Raw genomic sequence first — 17,239 nt, forward strand, 5'->3', positions numbered from 1 at the left:
TTTCATTTTAATTCATCGGTTACAATAATCGACGGATCTCACTAATCCACGTCCGAACGTGATTTTTGGCTTAATTATCATACAATTAATCAATTAATTAATTAATTAATATAATCATATTATATTTTTACCCTATAATTTGATATCACATATCTACTATAGTATTTTCTCCTCTACTTGATATAAATCATATTTATATCTAATTTTCTCCAAAATAATGTATCTCATACATTTAACCAATTATATCATATATAATTAACCAGTCCAATTATATCATATATAATCGAACTTCTTCTTGTCAATTTGAACATTTTAAATTAATCCAAACACTGGTTCTCAACTTTATCCAAGCTACCCAGGGACCTAATGGACCTGTGGCTCGAAGCTCCAACGGTCCGTGAATAGCTGACTAAACTCTTTAGCCACGAGATCCACCATCCGTTAACTGTCAAGCATTCCACTAATGACCAACAACTAAACTCTTCTTACCACAAATATATTTCTGTGTCCATCGGATATAACCAATCATGAGTACGATGACCCTTCACAGATGCTCGTAAGTACAGCTAGGTCTATTTACTGCTTTGCCCCTATAGTTACATCTCACTCCTTAAGTACCACTAATTCCTCTAATGAACAATACAACATAGTCCAACTATGTGAACACCTCTAGGGCTAAGAGAAGGTGTGTGGTGCTACATCGTTCAAGCCCTGGAATCAGCCTTTAAGGGAGCTATCTATCTACTTACCCCTGCCTTGGGGAAGGAGTGAATTTCATCTTGTGTAGCTGAGTTCCCAACTCCTAAATCAGACGAATCCCTAAAATGGTAGGTTTGAATCGGCGACCTGGCCACTCGCACCTATACAAATCAAAGAACCGCCCTCAATGGCAGGAGTTCCCAACTCACTCAGGATTGAGGTCATGTTACCTATGGTCATCCTAGTGAAGTGAAGTCTCTGTCATGAACAGTGTTATATAATGAGACGTTAACACTTCGTGGTCAGATTTTATACAGACTCTTTGTATAGGACGACCCCGCTCGCATGTCCCCAACACGAATGATCAAGATCAAGCCATCTGTGACAAGTCACAACACTTATGACCATTCCACAAAGCAGGCCGCATCCGTAGCATTACTAGGATAAGGTTTCCCTCCTATATCCATATACTACAGACCATTTTGGTTATCACTCAAGACATGATCCACTTGTATGTCACCACATACATACTTAAGCCACATACAGATAATCAGGGATTTTATGTTTATTGGTTTGTGGTAAAGCAAATAAAACAAGCAACTGAGCAAAAATAAACAAAATGTGAAGTAAATATCATATATTAACAACACAAGCGTTCGTACAAACTGTTTACAAACTACAGGTCACGAGACTTTAGGGCATCAACCCCAACACCAATATCCAAGGTTATTTTATGAGTCTTGAACTGCATATGGATACATACAGGGATCAATGTTCAAGATACAGTCTAAAGGGTCTAAAGTATATGTTTTGGCCGATAGGTAGGGTTGGCAAAAATTCCCGCGGGGTCGGGTTCTCGCTCTATATTTATTTATTTATTTATTTATTTATTTATTTATTTATTTATTTATTTATAAAATTCGGGGATGGGGGGAAATACCCCCCGCGGGGAAAGGGACAGAGAATTCCCCCGACCTTGGCCCCGTTGCCAACCCTACGATAGAGGTTTCTGTTTATTGGTTGGATAATAAACAGGTTGTTCATTAAAGAAGCATTGATACTTAAGGAATCATAGGTAATCCAAGGTTGAAATAGTAATTTGATCCAGTTGGAGTTACGAACACTCATGAAGGACTAACTTTCTGATATTGATCTATATCCATGGACACAAAAATGTATCTGTGGTGACAAGAGTGCAGTTGTGGGTCTTTAGTGGAGTGTACTCACAATTGACAAATATTGATTAACTTGGTACTGATAATTTATGGTTACACCACAACCAAGGATTAAAATATATGTTGATATATTCGTAAATTGAATGGTGTGACATCGATATTAAAGATCTATTGATATCTTCGATATATGTTATAAATGCTCATAAAACATAAAAATGTTAATAAATCTTTAGTCCAATATGAATAGAAATACTAATAACAATATTCATAACTTAGTTTAAGAGTAAACACAAGTTATAAAAATATCCATGATACTAATATTTGATAAAGACATCCATCAATACTGACTTCAATTTGTGTTTTTTTTTTTCAATTTTACTCGTTCTCTTTGTGAGATGCCATGGCCGTTTCACTCTCTACCATTTTCTCGGAGGATAGAAAATCGAATTGAAGAGGATAGAAGGAGCAAGAGTAAGAAGGGAGCGAGAAGCGTGAAGTAGGAGTGAAAATCCTAACAAGTGCATTCTTAGGTCAAAGTAGTAACTTCACATAGTACTAATGCAAGTAAAATGTCAACATTTATTATTTCCAAACTTTGAACTAATTTTCATTTGAACCTTTAAAAGACGTCGTTCGTACAAAAATTCTCAATATACGGCAATATTGAAATCTTTAATTACAACAAATATCCCTTCAAGAAAAGTCGAACGCCAGATTGAGGGGCTCCATATTTGGTACATATAATGCCGCAGCCGGCGCACATTCAATTAGATCTCCAGAAGCAATATAGCTTTCAGTTTTCATCACCACACCACTGGCCACATTGGCTCATACATGGGAGCCCAATAAAGCTCAAAACTAAAGGATTTGTTTGGGATATTTTTTTTTTTTCTTTTTGTCTGATGGGCAGAAATGGCGTTATCAGATTCTGAAAAAACAATAAAGAAACCAAGAAACTTGAGCTTGAAGCTTGAGAATGGGATTGGGTGAAGAGAATAATATAAGAGGTGCGTGGGTTAATTGGTCCATTCCAAATGAGCACAAGGTGTTCGACGTGGGGCCTCAATGAAAATTTTTTGGCTTTTCATCAAATCACAGCTTTTGTTGGGAAATGAAATCATGGAGGAGTTTGCGTACTGCTTAATGCTTTTGATTTAATACAATGCTGCATTACCAATTCATTTCCTTTTATTCTCATTTCACACCTTTCCCTTTAATTCTTTTTCAAAACGTGTTGTAATTTTCGAACTTTGCTAAACCAAATTCATTTCTCTTGTCAATAATTCGTGTAATGCATATATGATATTGCAATATGTCTACAAGTAGAGTTTTTATACTGATTCCTGTGTAATATGTCAAATGTCAAGTTTTAAATTAAGGTGTCAAGTGTGTAGTGGGTCAGTAGCCAAGTTTTATAAGATATTGAACCATCAAATTTTGGAATGGTAATTTGGTGTTGTACCCATTGAACGATACTCGGATTGAACCTTGTTCATATTCAAATCCAATTTAAGTTATCACTAAATTGTGATTACTGAATTGGTTGATTTTGTTTTTCGTTTTATTTTTTTAATTTAGTCTTGTTCTCTCATAAATTCCATAATATGGTTATCACATTTTTTTTTTAAGAAACAACTTGAATTCTTAATTGATTCTAAAAATAAAAATAAAATTTTGTTAACTACCTTTTCTAGTTTTTACAATTTGACTTGGTTTTTTGAGAACATGAATGAAAAGTGGATAACATAACAAAAAATTAAACTTATTGGTGAAATAATGTTTACAAGCTTAATTTTGAAAAATTAAATGGTTACTAAACATAGCCTAAAATATACACACAAACTTCAACTTTTGTAACAAGATAATAGAAGTAACTTATTAATGTGGAAAGATCCGAACCTCTAACCACTCTTGAGTCGAGAATACATCCGAACCTCTAACCACTCTTGAGTCGAGAATACATACCTAAACTAATTGAACTATGTTCAAATTAACTACTGAAACCCAAGCATCTAAAACCCTTTAAATTTTAAGTTTGTTTGTTTTGTAGTCCACTTTTTACCATGTTTTCTTTTTAAAAAACTGAGTCAACTTTGAAATTGAAAAAATATATATATAGTTTTGATTTTTTTTTTTTTTTGAATTACCATTGATTTTAAATGGAGACTTAATCATTTCTTCAAAACAAAAAAATGGAGACTTAATAATGGTTGTTTTAAATTCAAGTAATTAAATTAAATTATTAATGTATTCTCATTTCTCAATCATTCCCAATAATAAACATATAGAATAATAAAGAGAGTATGATTAAACAAAGCACTAACGAATTAAAATCACTGCATGTGTGAGTGAATTGGTGGTTGTAAACGAAGAAAACTAAAAACTAACGAAATAGAAACCATCAAATTTGTGATTTTGAAATTGACCCCTCTTTTTTAAAGATAATTTCTCCATTTTTCTTCAATGGACATTTGATCAAACATTTTTTGGAATCTTTTCATCAATATGCCAAAATTCGTTTTTGTTAACATCGTTCACAAATTCATAATTTTAAAAACTAAAATTTGATCTTTTTAAGGACGGTTGCAAATATAGCAATCAGACTCAAAATATTTGTAAATACAATGTAAAAAAACTTATAAATATAATAAAATTTAGATCTAGCTCTCAAAGTTTATTAGTAATAAATCATATCACTAAATAGGAGTCTATAAGTGATTGACCATATCACGGATAGATTTTGCTATTTATTCATCAAAATTATCTTTTTTATATAATAATAAATAGATTATTTGTAAGAAAAGAGTGGAAAAGAGAACACAAACATGGATATATAAAAATGAAATGAAAAATTTCAAACTAATAATTATATCAATTAAAATGTAAATTTCACATGTACGAGAATAAACATAAATTAGTGAAAAATACTGTAATCAAATAGATAACAACAGTCTTATATTAATATGATGAGCGGCTTTTCCATTTTCTTCCATCATTTTTCTTTGCTTATTTAGAAATAATTACTTGATAATTTTTCTTGTTATTTTTTATGAAATTCTAAGAGACAAATACTTTTAATTTTAAGTGATTTTCAGCTAGTTTTAAATAAAAATAGGTATAGATCATTAATAATTTTTTTAAATTAATTCATTCATAAAAGTTTAAAATAATAACTTGACATGATTATTAAATTTTAATGGTTGCAACTCAAAATTGGGAGATACAAATTGATTGTTTTGTATTAAGAAATAATTCTGAGAGAAAAAACAAAGGAAATAATTTTAAAAGCAATCAATTGACTACTATTTTTGACAGGAATAAAATAACCATTTCTAAAAAGAATTTCAAAAGTAGAAAGACTTTGCTGACCCAATAAAAAAAAGTATGACATATGTATGTTCTTTTATTTATTTATTTTTCCCCCTTTTCCTTTTGGAGAATGAATGTTTGTCTTTTTCAGTCCACACTTCTGTGGAAATATAATATTACATGAAAATAATACATATAATATCATAAATTGACCTCAAAGCTTAAAAAAAAAACATAAATATTTATACATTCACCAAAATGAAAAGATTCTGAATCTGCTTTGAGAGAGAAATTAACCGATTGGACCTCAAAAAATAAATTAAAAAAATCCATTAGAAGAAGCTTAAGACATTTGCCTCTCAACCCACCCACCCCACCTCCTCTTAACCTACATAAAGAAGAGCTAATAAAACTCAAAAGGCCAACCACACTTTTCTTTAGCTTCACTCCTACTCAAAACACACCCATAAAATATTACCTCAAATTCTCCTAAAATAACCTCCTAATCCTCTTCATTCTCTCCTCAACCTTGCTAGCTATATCTCTTTCTTTTCTTTTCTTCTTCTTTCCTCTATGAGCTTGTGGGCGCCATCTCCCTCCGCCCTCATGGCCAAGCCCTCGGTCGCCCGACTCAAGCCTCACCTCCCCTTCCTCATCGTCATCCTCTGTGCCTTCGCCTTCCTCGTTCTCTTTCACACCGAGGGCATCACTTTCTTCTCCTCCATCTCTATTTCCAAACTCAAGTCGTGCCCCCGAAAATCCTCCCCCTCCAAAACAAGTAGGTTTTATCATCTGACCTTATTAAATATTATTGGAATAAATGATATACGACTCATCGTTTAGAGTTACATCCTTCCAATTCCATGATGTAATCCTAAACAAAAAGTCACATATCATTTATTCCATCAGATATAGAATCAACTAATTTTATATTCCAAAATCTATACCTGCCTCAATTTTAAAATTTGACTTAAAAAAAAATTAGTTGCAATTCAACTAACAGTAAAAAAAAATTATTCTCAGCAATTTTTTCCTCTCTTTCTTTCATTTTGTCCCTAACTCCTTTACATTTCCATGTAGGGGAGAAGTCGATGACGGAGGAGCGGTGGAGAGACCCATTGATGGACGATCGGTTCGAGTTCGACCCAGAGGAGTGCAGCGTAGTGAACGGGAAGTGGGTCTTTAACCAGTCGATCAAACCATTGTACACGGACCGGTCGTGCCCGTATCTCGACCGACAAGTGTCGTGTGTGAAGAACGGGCGGGTGGATTCGGATTACCAACAATGGGAGTGGCAACCAGATGATTGCACATTGCCAAGGTTTGAGAGTGTTTTGGTGAATTGAAGTAAAGAGAGGAAGTAGAGTTCAAAATTTGGGGAAATGATATGGAATTTGGTTTGGATATGACAGATTTAATGCAGAGATTGCACTGAAGAAGCTTAGGGGAAAAAGGTTAATGTTCGTTGGGGATTCATTGCAACGTGGGCAGTGGCAATCATTTGTTTGTATGGTTGAGTGGATGATTCCGGAAGACAAAAAATCTATGAAGAGAGGCCGATTTCTCTCTGTTTTCACTGCTAAGGTACTCTTTGTTCTATTTTTCTAATTTCTTCCTCTCTTTTTTTATTAAAAAAAAAAAAGTGTTTAATTTTAATCATTAATTTCAAAACTTAAATTTAATCATTTAAGATTTTTTAAAAAAATAAAGGAACTGAAAATGAGTTTGAAACTCAAATTGATCCAAGTCTCAAACTATAAAGATGAAAATGGTATTTAACAATCTTTTTAGAATTGTATTAATTAATATCTTAAACAAAGAAATATATATCAATACAATTATTCTACTACCACTCCTTTATGCTAGCATTTCTCACTATTATACATTAATTTTTTACATTTGAGTGAGTTTAAAAATTAAATTGATTTATTCATAAAATTTAATTTGAATTCTTTAACTAATACAATTCTTAGAATCTAGTCATATAAATTAATTATTTTCTAAAAAAAATGGATTTAAATTCTTTAACTAATACAACTATCAGAATCTAGTCATATACTTAATAGAAAATAAAACTGGAACACTTTTCAAATTTAAGGTTGCTACACTTATCTAGTATTGCAATTTGATGAATTTGTTATTTTAGAAGTAAAAATTGGCATAACTTTATAAATTTAGTACTAATATTTTATTTTAATTAAATTATAAGTTTAGTCCATGAACTTCCAAAGTTTTATCTATTTGATCCCTAAATTTTAAAAAATGTCTAACGTTCTTAAATATTTAATTTTGTGTCTAATAAATTCCTAAAATATTAAAAACCGTAAAAAAATAATAATAATTGATTTTGAATTTTATGTTCAGTGGAAATATAAATTTTTAATTTTATATTTGATTAGTGATTTTTCTTTTAACTTTAAAAAAGTATTAAATTGGTAAAAAAAAAATTAGGCACAAAATTGAAAATTACATAACTTTATAGAACACAAAATTGATACTTTGATAACGTATTTTAAAGTTCATCTATTGAACACAAAGTTCAAAATACAAATCTCAATTAGAAAATTTATGAAAAAAAACACATAGACGGGATACACGAAAATGGAAGGATTAAACTTGTAATTTAAATTATATTTGTTTAAAGAAAAAATTGATTAATGATGGATGGCATATGGTTTTAAGGAATACAAGGCTAGGATTGAGTTCTATTGGGCCCCATTTCTGGTGCACTCAAATTCGGACAATCCGATAATTGGAGATCCAAAGCAAAGAATATTGAGAGTGGACTCAGTTGCAAATCATTCAAAACATTGGACTAATGTTGATATTCTTGTCTTCAATACCTATGTCTGGTGGATGAGTGGCGTTAAAATTAAATCCTTGTAAGCTCTCTCTCTCTTACACTTTTTTCCTAGTGAATTAAATTAGTGATAAGTTGTTTTATTTTTATTAGTTAATTTAAGAGAATTAAATTACTTTTTATTCATTTTTCATCCCTATTAAAATTAATTTTAAAAAAAATCCATGTCAAAATGAGTTTAACTCAACGATAATGAATAAATCTTTCACCCTAGATATTGGAGGTTCAATCCTTAATTTCCACGTTTGTTGTACTAAAAAATCTACATCCTGATTATTTTAAATTAATTAATCGAAAATGAACATTAGTAAAAACTGAGAGATAGAAGTCTAAAATCTAAAAATCTATGGATCGATTAAAAGCTTATTTTAAAATTTGGTGTAGGTTTAAAATGGTAGAATTATTAAAATTTGGAATGAATGTGTAGATGGGGATCGTTTGAGAATGGAGAAGAAGGATATGAAGAATTTGATACACCAATTGCTTATACAATGGGATTGAAGACTTGGGCCAATTGGGTTGATTCAAATGTCAATCCAAATATGACACGTGTCTTCTTTACAACAATGTCTCCAACTCACACCAGGTCTTTTCTCTTTTACCTTTCTCCATCTTTTTCTCTTTCTTTTTTAATTATAACTTTACTCTACCGTCAGAAATTTTTCTAAACTTTCTCACCATGTCGGATAATTATTTGGTTTTCTAGTTTTTATTTTTTTTAAATTAAGTCCATAGATATTACTTTTAGCTCCAAATTTCTTCTTTTGTTATTTGCTTTTTGCTGGTGATTTAAAAAATCAAGTCAAAATTTGAAAACTAAAAAAATAGTTTTTTAAAACTTGGTTTTGAATTTTAGAATTTAGCTAGAAATTTAACCATTGTACTATAGAAATATGCAAATCATTGTAAGAAAATGAGAGAAAATAGGTTTGATTTTAAAAAGAAAAACAAAAAATAAACAACAAAATAGTTACCAAATAAGGTCTAAAAGTGTCGTCTATGAATCTTTGACTATGTGTCTAATAGATTACTCAAATTTTTAAAAAAATCAGTGTGTCTCTAATATGTTGATATATTCAAAACTTTTAGAAATCAACTCATCTATGTGTATGTAATTGAATTTTACATCTAATGAGACTCTAAAATTTCAATTTTGTGTCTAACAAATCCTTGAATATTAGAAAATGTATAATAGGCTAATGACTTATAAGACAAAAAGGTAAAAATTCAATGACCTGTCGATCACAAAAATGAAAGGTTATTAATTTTAGTCCTTATACTTTTAACTTTTGGTTCATTTTGATCCTTAAACTTAAAAAAAACGATCATTTTGATCCCTTAAAAATGAAACGAAAATGAAAATGAATGGATCAAAATTATTACTTTTTAAAAGTATAAGGACCAAAATGAACTTCTTGAAAATATAAGGACTAAAATGAAACAGAGTTAAAAGAAGGGAAAAAAAAAAAAAAAAAGACTAAAATGAACATTTTGAAAATTTATAGACTCAAATGAACTAAAACTAAAAGTACCTAAACTATTTTTTTTTTTAATTTTATAATTAAAGTGATAAGTAGAAATAGACGTGAAGAAAATTTAATAAGATGTAGTATTGAATAGGAGTATGGATTGGGGAAGAGTGAATGGGAGCAAATGCTTCAACGAAACAAAGCCAATAAAGAAGAAGAAATTCTGGGGAAGTGGGTCCGACAAAGGAATGATGAGTGTGGTCTCTAAAATAGTTCACAAAATGAAAGTCCCCGTCACATTCATCAACATTACGCAACTTTCCGACTACCGAATCGACGCCCATACCTCCGTCTTCACCGAAACCGGCGGCAAGCTGCTGACGGCGGAGCAAAAGGCGGATCCTCTCCACCACGCCGACTGCATTCACTGGTGCCTTCCCGGCGTCCCCGATACTTGGAATCAAATACTTTTCGCACATTTATAGCTAATATATAATGTAATATAAACCCAAAACCAAATTAAACAAAAGTTTGAGCCCCATTTGGCAAAAAAAAAAACATTGTACCAAATCTTGGGAGCATCAAATGTTCAAAGGTTTTATTCAACAAATTGTTTTCCTTTTTTTTCCCCTTTTGTTGGTTGGTGAAATAAGGAATTTGGAATGTGGTTTGGTAAATGTGTAAATTATTTTTATGGGAAATGGTGGAAAATTGGTATTTATTGAAGGGGGGAGAGTATGCCATTTTGAAAATTTTATGAGTTTTGTTTTAATTTTATGTCTATGCTTTTGTAAATGTATTACTTCAACTATCGCTTCATAGCTATTTAGATTTTTTTTTAAAAAAATTAAATCTATTTTATTCATAATTTTTTTTTACAATAATTTCTATCTTTCTTAAATACAATAATTGAATTCGTAGTGAAATTCTAAATTCCAAAAACAACTTTTTGAAACAACATTTTGAGAGCTACTTTTTTTAGTTCTCATAACTTGATTTGGTTTTTTAAACCATTAATGAAAAGTAAATAACAATGGGAAGATATTTATAGGTAAACGTAGTGTTCATGAAATTTATATTAAAAAAATAAAATGGTTGACAAATGGGATCTTACTTCTTATAGTTTGAAAATTAAGGGTAGTTTTAATTTGATTATTATGGGATTTAGAAATTTTAATTTGATTTATGCAATTTCGATAGAATTGATCGTTACTAGAAAATACTAGTTCATTGTAATATAATTGGAATATGTGTCACGTTTAATATGATAGTCGTTTGTACTAATCACAATATTTGACCAAAAATTAATAAAGATGAAAATTAAAAAATTTAAATTGTATATGTCATATTAGAACTAAACTCAAACTCAATTCAATTGAAAATTTTAAGATTAATAGTGTAGAATGAGCATAATGTAAAAATCAAATTAGTTGTTGTGTCATGGCATGACCACTGTTTTGAAAACAATTGTGACACAACTTCAATGCTAATCGTCTCAAGTTAGTTGCTCCCAACATTAATACAATGCTATTGATAGACGAGCACTCCGAAAAGAGTATGAATCAAAGAAAAACTTTTGCTCGGAGAAAATAAACAAGATAGTAAATAGAGAGAAAAATAAATATGTGTATCCAAATTTGAAGCATTGTCCTCTGATTATTGAAAAATTCAAATAAATAAATAGATAAATATATATATATATATATATATATATATATATATTAGATCTGTAAAGATCAAGCGATTTTAAAATATTAGATTTGTAACCATCAAATGATTATGAGATTTGTAACAATAAAACGGCCACAAAATTAAATAACACATATAGCTATTTGGGGTGCTAAGTTGAGATATGATGTCTTGCGTTCATATGTCTGTGGAGTTCATATCTTGGTGCTTGGGATGTAGAGTTATTTAGTCTAAGTTCATATGTTTGTATTTGAAGTGCAAAGTTGAGTTCATATGTCTGGAGTATATAATACAATTTTTTTAACTCTAAATAATTGTTTTTATGATAACTATTTTTATTTTGAAACTTTTTTATTCAATATTTATACCTCTGTGGTGAATAAAATATGAATTGTAATTTTTGTTATTTTATTTTTTAAAATTTTTCTTTCTTTCTTTCTTTCTTTTTTAATCAACAATAATTAACTTATTACATTTCTTACAATAATATAATTAAATAAAATAGGAAACCAAAAAGAAGTCAAAACTTTTGATTTCTAATTTTCTCAATGAATTTCATCATCATCTTCTTCTTCTTTTTCTTCTTCTTCCTATTGTTGTTTTATATTTTTACTTTGTCATAAGTTTTTTTTATAATTGGAACTCCCTCATCATCTCAGCAGTCAATTGAATGTCACCATATTTCTTCAACAGTTTTATTTTCAATTCCTCCAAATTTGGATGATCATCAAAGAACAAATCTCAATTTTCACTATTTTTTGCCATAAAATGCTAAAGGAAAACAAACTTCATTTTATGGTTTTTTTAATCTTTTTTGTTATGTGTTACATATTATTCGACTACATACATACTTTTCCAAATATTTTTAATACTCATTTGATACGTGAATTTAATTAAACAAAAATATGCTATACAAATTTCTACGTATAAATATTGTACTTAAAGTTAATGTAAAGAAAATACTATTATTTATATAATCAATAGCCCCACAACATATTTTAACAGTTATCGGTCTTATAATAGTCGAAAAGGGTTGTCAAAGTTGATTATCAAAGATAATTTTCGTTGGAGTTTGTAGTTGTAGATAGTTGTCGGAGTTTGAAGTTGGTCGCATGAAGGTGGTATTGGAATTGATTGTCGAAATTTTTCGTCGAAAGCAGTTTTCGGAACCCCACATCATAGTTAGTCACGTGAAGGTGGTCTCATTGAAGTAGATAATAAAATATAGTTTTCGCTGGAGTTTGTAATCGGAGGTAGTTTTCAGAGCTTGAAGTTGGTTGCATGAAGGTGATATTGGAATTAGTTGCCAGAGTTTCTGTGGTTGTCAAAACCCAAAGTTGGTCGTCAGAGTTGTTCGCTCAAAGATGGTTATCAAAGATAACTTTCGTAAGAGTTTGTAGTCAGAAGTGGTTGTCGGTGCTTACAAAGATGATTTGTCGGAGTTGGTCATCGGAGTTTGTGTTTGTTGGAGGTAGTTGTCAAAGCCCAAAATTGGTCGTCGAAGTTGGTCACGTGAAGGTGGTCATTGGAATTAGGTTACCGGAGTTGTCATTAGAGTTGTCGGGACTTGGAGTTAGTTTCTAGAGTGTGACAGCAATATCGCCGATAGTAGTCGATGAATGAAGCTATTGAGAATATTAGAAGAATGAAAAATTGGGGTGAATTGTTAAAATATATCAATTCAACTCCACCAACATTTAAAATCGGTTAACCAAACATTGAGTTTATACCAACTCAACTTAACTTATGTTGGTGACCCAAACACCCTTATAATATTTATATTTATCAATCTTCAAGTCGGAAGTTGGATTTCCCACCCCACGTATTATTATTTTTTTATTTACAAATTTTCGTTACATTTTAGTCCCCGACTTCCCGAGTTGATGAATGGATCCGGCCCATAAAGAAGCCCATTCATAATGATCCAAAAGTTCTACCAATAAATAGCCTGCCGCCTTCCCTCCAAATTCCGGCGACGAGGGTTTCCGAAAGCCATTTCCATATTTCAGGGTTTTACGAGATTTTGCAGTTTGACTATGGCGACCATTATTTCTAGGAGTGCGAAGCATTTCCATTACGCAAATCGCAGTCTCTCTTTGCACTGGCTGAGGTTACATTCTCTTTCGCCTTCGTCTTGCGTTATAGAGGGCGCGAATCTTCATGATCCACCTTTTCCCCTTCATTCGGTTGGTTTACTTATCCATTTTGATTAACTTTCTGCCCTAATGTTCGCTTTGTATTGTGGGATGATGTTTGTAAAGAAGTCATGCTTAAGTTAAAGATCCAGTTTTTCAGTGAAATTTACACGATACTAATGATTAATCGCTTCAATCAACAATTTAGCGAATGATCGTAGGCTGTACGCTGCCTTATTTCGGGCCTAGAATTTTTGGTTGATGATAGGGAAGTAACAATGAGGAAATTGTTTAAATTCCTGGCGCGACGATACTCTGAATTCTTTTTCTTCGTTTTTTTCTTAAATTCTCAATTGTCACCGTCGATAGAGGTTATACTACGAGAATTGTGTTTAGCATTTCTCTTTATGAGTATTTTTCTTTCCAATTGAGTTCCCTCTTCATTCTTAGGGGCTTGGAATAAACTTTCCAGCTACGTATATAAGACGGCTTAATAGTACCGCTTCTACTACTGCTGATTCTCAAAACCCAGCCTCCGAGAAACCGGTAGAGCCCAATTCTAGTGAAGGGAACAAATCGGGGAAATCAAATCAGGGTCAGGATGCTGGAAAACCTGTTCGTGGTGGGGTATGGTTGCCTTTAGCTTTTCTAATGGACTTTCTACAATCATCTATAGCCTTCTTCTTGAGATTTGGTTGTTTCGAGTTGATTGACTCTCTCCTTGCAGCCGGTATCATGGTTGAGTTTTCTTTTGCTGGTTGCCACCGGAGCGGGACTGGTTTTCTATTATGACAGGGAAAAGAAACGTCATATCGAAGGTAGACTACTATGGTGAGTGCCTGAGTGGAATAAATATTCTGCACCACGTTTTCTAAAAGAAGAAAATCTTCCAAGCAATGTTTATTCGAAGAGGTCTCTTGAACAAGCAAAATGTGGGGGTTTGCCCCTTAATACATTGTATATTGCTATTGTTCTTGCTATTGCTTTGTTGTCAAATCATAACATGGCTTATAGGTATTGTACAGTAGAAAATCTTGAATTAACTTTTCCTTCTAATTCAAACATGACTTTATTTAGTATTTTCTACAAGCTAGGTGCTACTCATATGAAATAAGACTCTTCACCTGACCTAACCAATTCCTTTTTTGATCTTGCTGCTTCCATGTGGGTAGTTATTTGGTTTCATGGTTCATTTCCAGCGTCATTATTAGATTTATCATCTATTATCTAGCTTTGAGTACATTTTTGTTAGTCATTTTACCAATTTTTTGTAACTGGAACTATTCGCTATAAGGGTTACTGTAGAATGTAACTTGTTGGAAAACATTTAGCAAGATGCATGGGTTGCTTTTGGTAGTTGGGGCATAATGTGCGTTGATGTACGATTTTATTTCAATGTTGTTCCTCTGAGTTTGCATGCATGATTTGATTATTCTTCTTCTAATTAACAGAAATAAACAAGGCTTCCACAGAAGTCAAACAAGGACCGTCAGTAGGAAAAGCAGCTATTGGGGGCCCATTTAAACTTGTTAATCATGATGGGAAGCAGGTCACAGAAAAAGACTTTTTTGGGAAATGGACATTGGTATATTTTGGCTTCACTCACTGTCCCGATATCTGCCCAGATGAGCTACAAAAGCTAGCTGCTGCAGTTGATAAAATCAGTTAGTCATTTGCTCTTCCACACACTTGTTGGAGTTACTTTTCCTGAAAGATCAGTTATCGTTTGCTTTCGCTTTAGCTTATTTCTCCCAGATGCCTTGTTTCGTCAAATCCAAACACTGGACTTGTGAATAGCAATCTCAAAATAACTCACATGATTTGATTTATGTTCTTACTAACAGTTTTGAAAACAGGAAACTGTTTCTCAACTAGTCTTTGAAAAAATATGTTTGGTCTTTCATATTTATGTTAACAAATATATAGTCCCTTCGGTGACATCTGATAGATATAAACATAATATAATGATGGCAGACATGAAAAGTTCTTAATGTAGTTTCTTGGGGCATCTTCTAAATGACCGTTTTGTTTTATTGGGTTTTATTTTTATTTTATTTATTTTTTTCAAACAAACTGTTATTGGTTAATTTTATTCTACTTTTGTCCTAGTTAGTTGTGATAAAGATGTGTGGCGTTTAATGGTCAGGACTTCTGCTGACCGTTTGATATTTTGATGAGCAAAAGTTTCCTCCGATCAACAGTACCTTTGTTTATAATTATGTTTTCTTTTTTTTTTTTTTTAAAAAAAAAAAACAGTTACATTTCTTGTGACAATTTTCTGACAAACTTCTTAAATTTTTCGTGCCATTTATTCTTGAGCTAATTATGTTTGTTTATAGTTTCGTCTTTCTCTGTTGGAAGCAGAAAAGGCAGGAATCAAAATTGTCCCTGTTTTCATCTCTGTTGATCCTGAGAGAGATACGGTCGAACAAGTGCGGGAATATGTCAAAGGTATGTAGGAGTCAGTTCTCCATCTGTTAGTCATACTTGTTTAGCCTTTAGACAATACCAAATTAATATAATCTTTTCCCTAATGTTACAGAATTCCATCCGGACTTGGTTGGCCTGACTGGGACTACGGATGAGATACGGAATGTAGCGCGGGCATATCGAGTTTATTATATGAAGACTGAAGAGGAAGACTCAGATTATCTTGTTGATCACTCCATAGTGATGTAAGTATCAGTTCCAATTTACTTCAAATTGAGTCCGTCATCAGTATCACACGTTAAGTTTTTTTCACAATCTGGTGGGGAATTTGGTGCAGGTATTTAATGGGTCCTGAGAAGATGGAATTTGTAAAATTTTTTGGGAAAAACAACGACGTTGATTCACTTGCAGATGGTGTTATCAAAGAGATAAAGCAGTACAAGAAATAGAAAGCTTTTACAAACCAATTTCAACTATACTACCTCAATCCGGTCAGTTGATTTTCGAACTTGTCATTTTCTACTCGAGTATTTTTCATCGCATGGCTTTCACAGCGGGTTGCTGGGCTTATTTGGAGTCGCCAGGTTGATACCTATAACAATAGGCTTGTCTTACTTAATAATATTGTTTTATCTTGGTTTCCCTTCTTTACCAAGCATTTCTTGAACATTGATCCAACATGCCGTTCATTTTAGCGGTAGTTATTTCAGCAAATTGTCTTTTGGTGGAAATGGACTTTCCAAACCAACACAACAGTAATGATCAAATTGATGACTAATCACTGGCAAGGATTTCATGCTTTACAATGATAACCGAATAAAAAGGAGAAAACCGTCACTTTTTTGGATAATGTTGGCTCGATTCCGGTAACTTTGGGCTCTGACTCTTTCATTATTTTTTAAAAATAGCTAAAAAAAATTAAATTTACTAAATAAAAAAATGTGAAATTTCGTGTTCAGGAGTTTTGATGTTTAAACTCTGGATGACTATTGCGCTTTAGTGTGTCGATCAATGAGAAGTATTATATAATAATAGGAGTCACCTTCTGTTTGTGATTTTGCTAATCTGGAAAGAAGTTTCAGTTTCTTATGTTCAGTTCCTTTTTCCAACTTCTCAAAATCCATCCAACCTAAATTTGACATAATAAGCTTAGACCGTAATGAGGTTCGTACTAAACCAACTTAATTAATCCGTTCATAGATGCACTCATTATATCAATTATTAAGGGCAAACTGAAGTGATTTTAAGATCCTTAATTCACATTTTGTGGTTCAAATCACTCCAATACATTTTCAAAACTTTCCTTTTTCATTCTAAACCTTGTCATACCCTTCAAAATTAACCATTAGAAGCATGTTTACATGTAATTTCTAGGTTAATCTACAAATTTAGTCCATATGTTTAGCCCTCGTGATTTTGGAAGTTGAAATTTAGTACATAATTTCTATGATTTAATCCTCGTAAATATCCCCA

General features: G+C 31.8%; 2 protein-coding genes across 2 annotated transcripts; both read left to right on the forward strand.

Annotated features, from left to right (window-relative positions):
* Positions 1 to 5,672: 5,672 nt before the first annotated feature.
* TBL3 (trichome birefringence-like protein (DUF828)) lies at positions 5,673 to 10,238 on the forward strand. The gene is made up of 6 exons (XM_039027231.2): positions 5,673 to 5,961; positions 6,264 to 6,504; positions 6,596 to 6,767; positions 7,866 to 8,065; positions 8,471 to 8,629; positions 9,664 to 10,238. The coding sequence occupies exons 1-6, from the start codon at positions 5,757 to 5,759 to the stop codon at positions 9,995 to 9,997; spliced, it is 1,311 nt and encodes a 436-aa protein (XP_038883159.1). The 5' UTR covers positions 5,673 to 5,756; the 3' UTR covers positions 9,998 to 10,238.
* A 2,984-nt stretch (positions 10,239 to 13,222) lies between these two features.
* LOC150037366 (cytochrome c oxidase assembly factor HCC1-like) lies at positions 13,223 to 16,417 on the forward strand. The gene is made up of 7 exons (XM_090311638.1): positions 13,223 to 13,387; positions 13,787 to 13,963; positions 14,064 to 14,154; positions 14,788 to 15,000; positions 15,701 to 15,787; positions 15,879 to 16,011; positions 16,104 to 16,417. The coding sequence occupies exons 1-7, from the start codon at positions 13,238 to 13,240 to the stop codon at positions 16,213 to 16,215; spliced, it is 963 nt and encodes a 320-aa protein (XP_090167764.1). The 5' UTR covers positions 13,223 to 13,237; the 3' UTR covers positions 16,216 to 16,417.
* The last annotated feature ends 822 nt before the right edge of the window (positions 16,418 to 17,239 follow it).

This window comes from Benincasa hispida, chromosome 3, assembly GCF_027475165.1.
Source record: "Benincasa hispida cultivar pf3 chromosome 3, pf3_genome.v1.1, whole genome shotgun sequence".
Taxonomy (NCBI): Eukaryota; Viridiplantae; Streptophyta; class Magnoliopsida; order Cucurbitales; family Cucurbitaceae; genus Benincasa; species Benincasa hispida.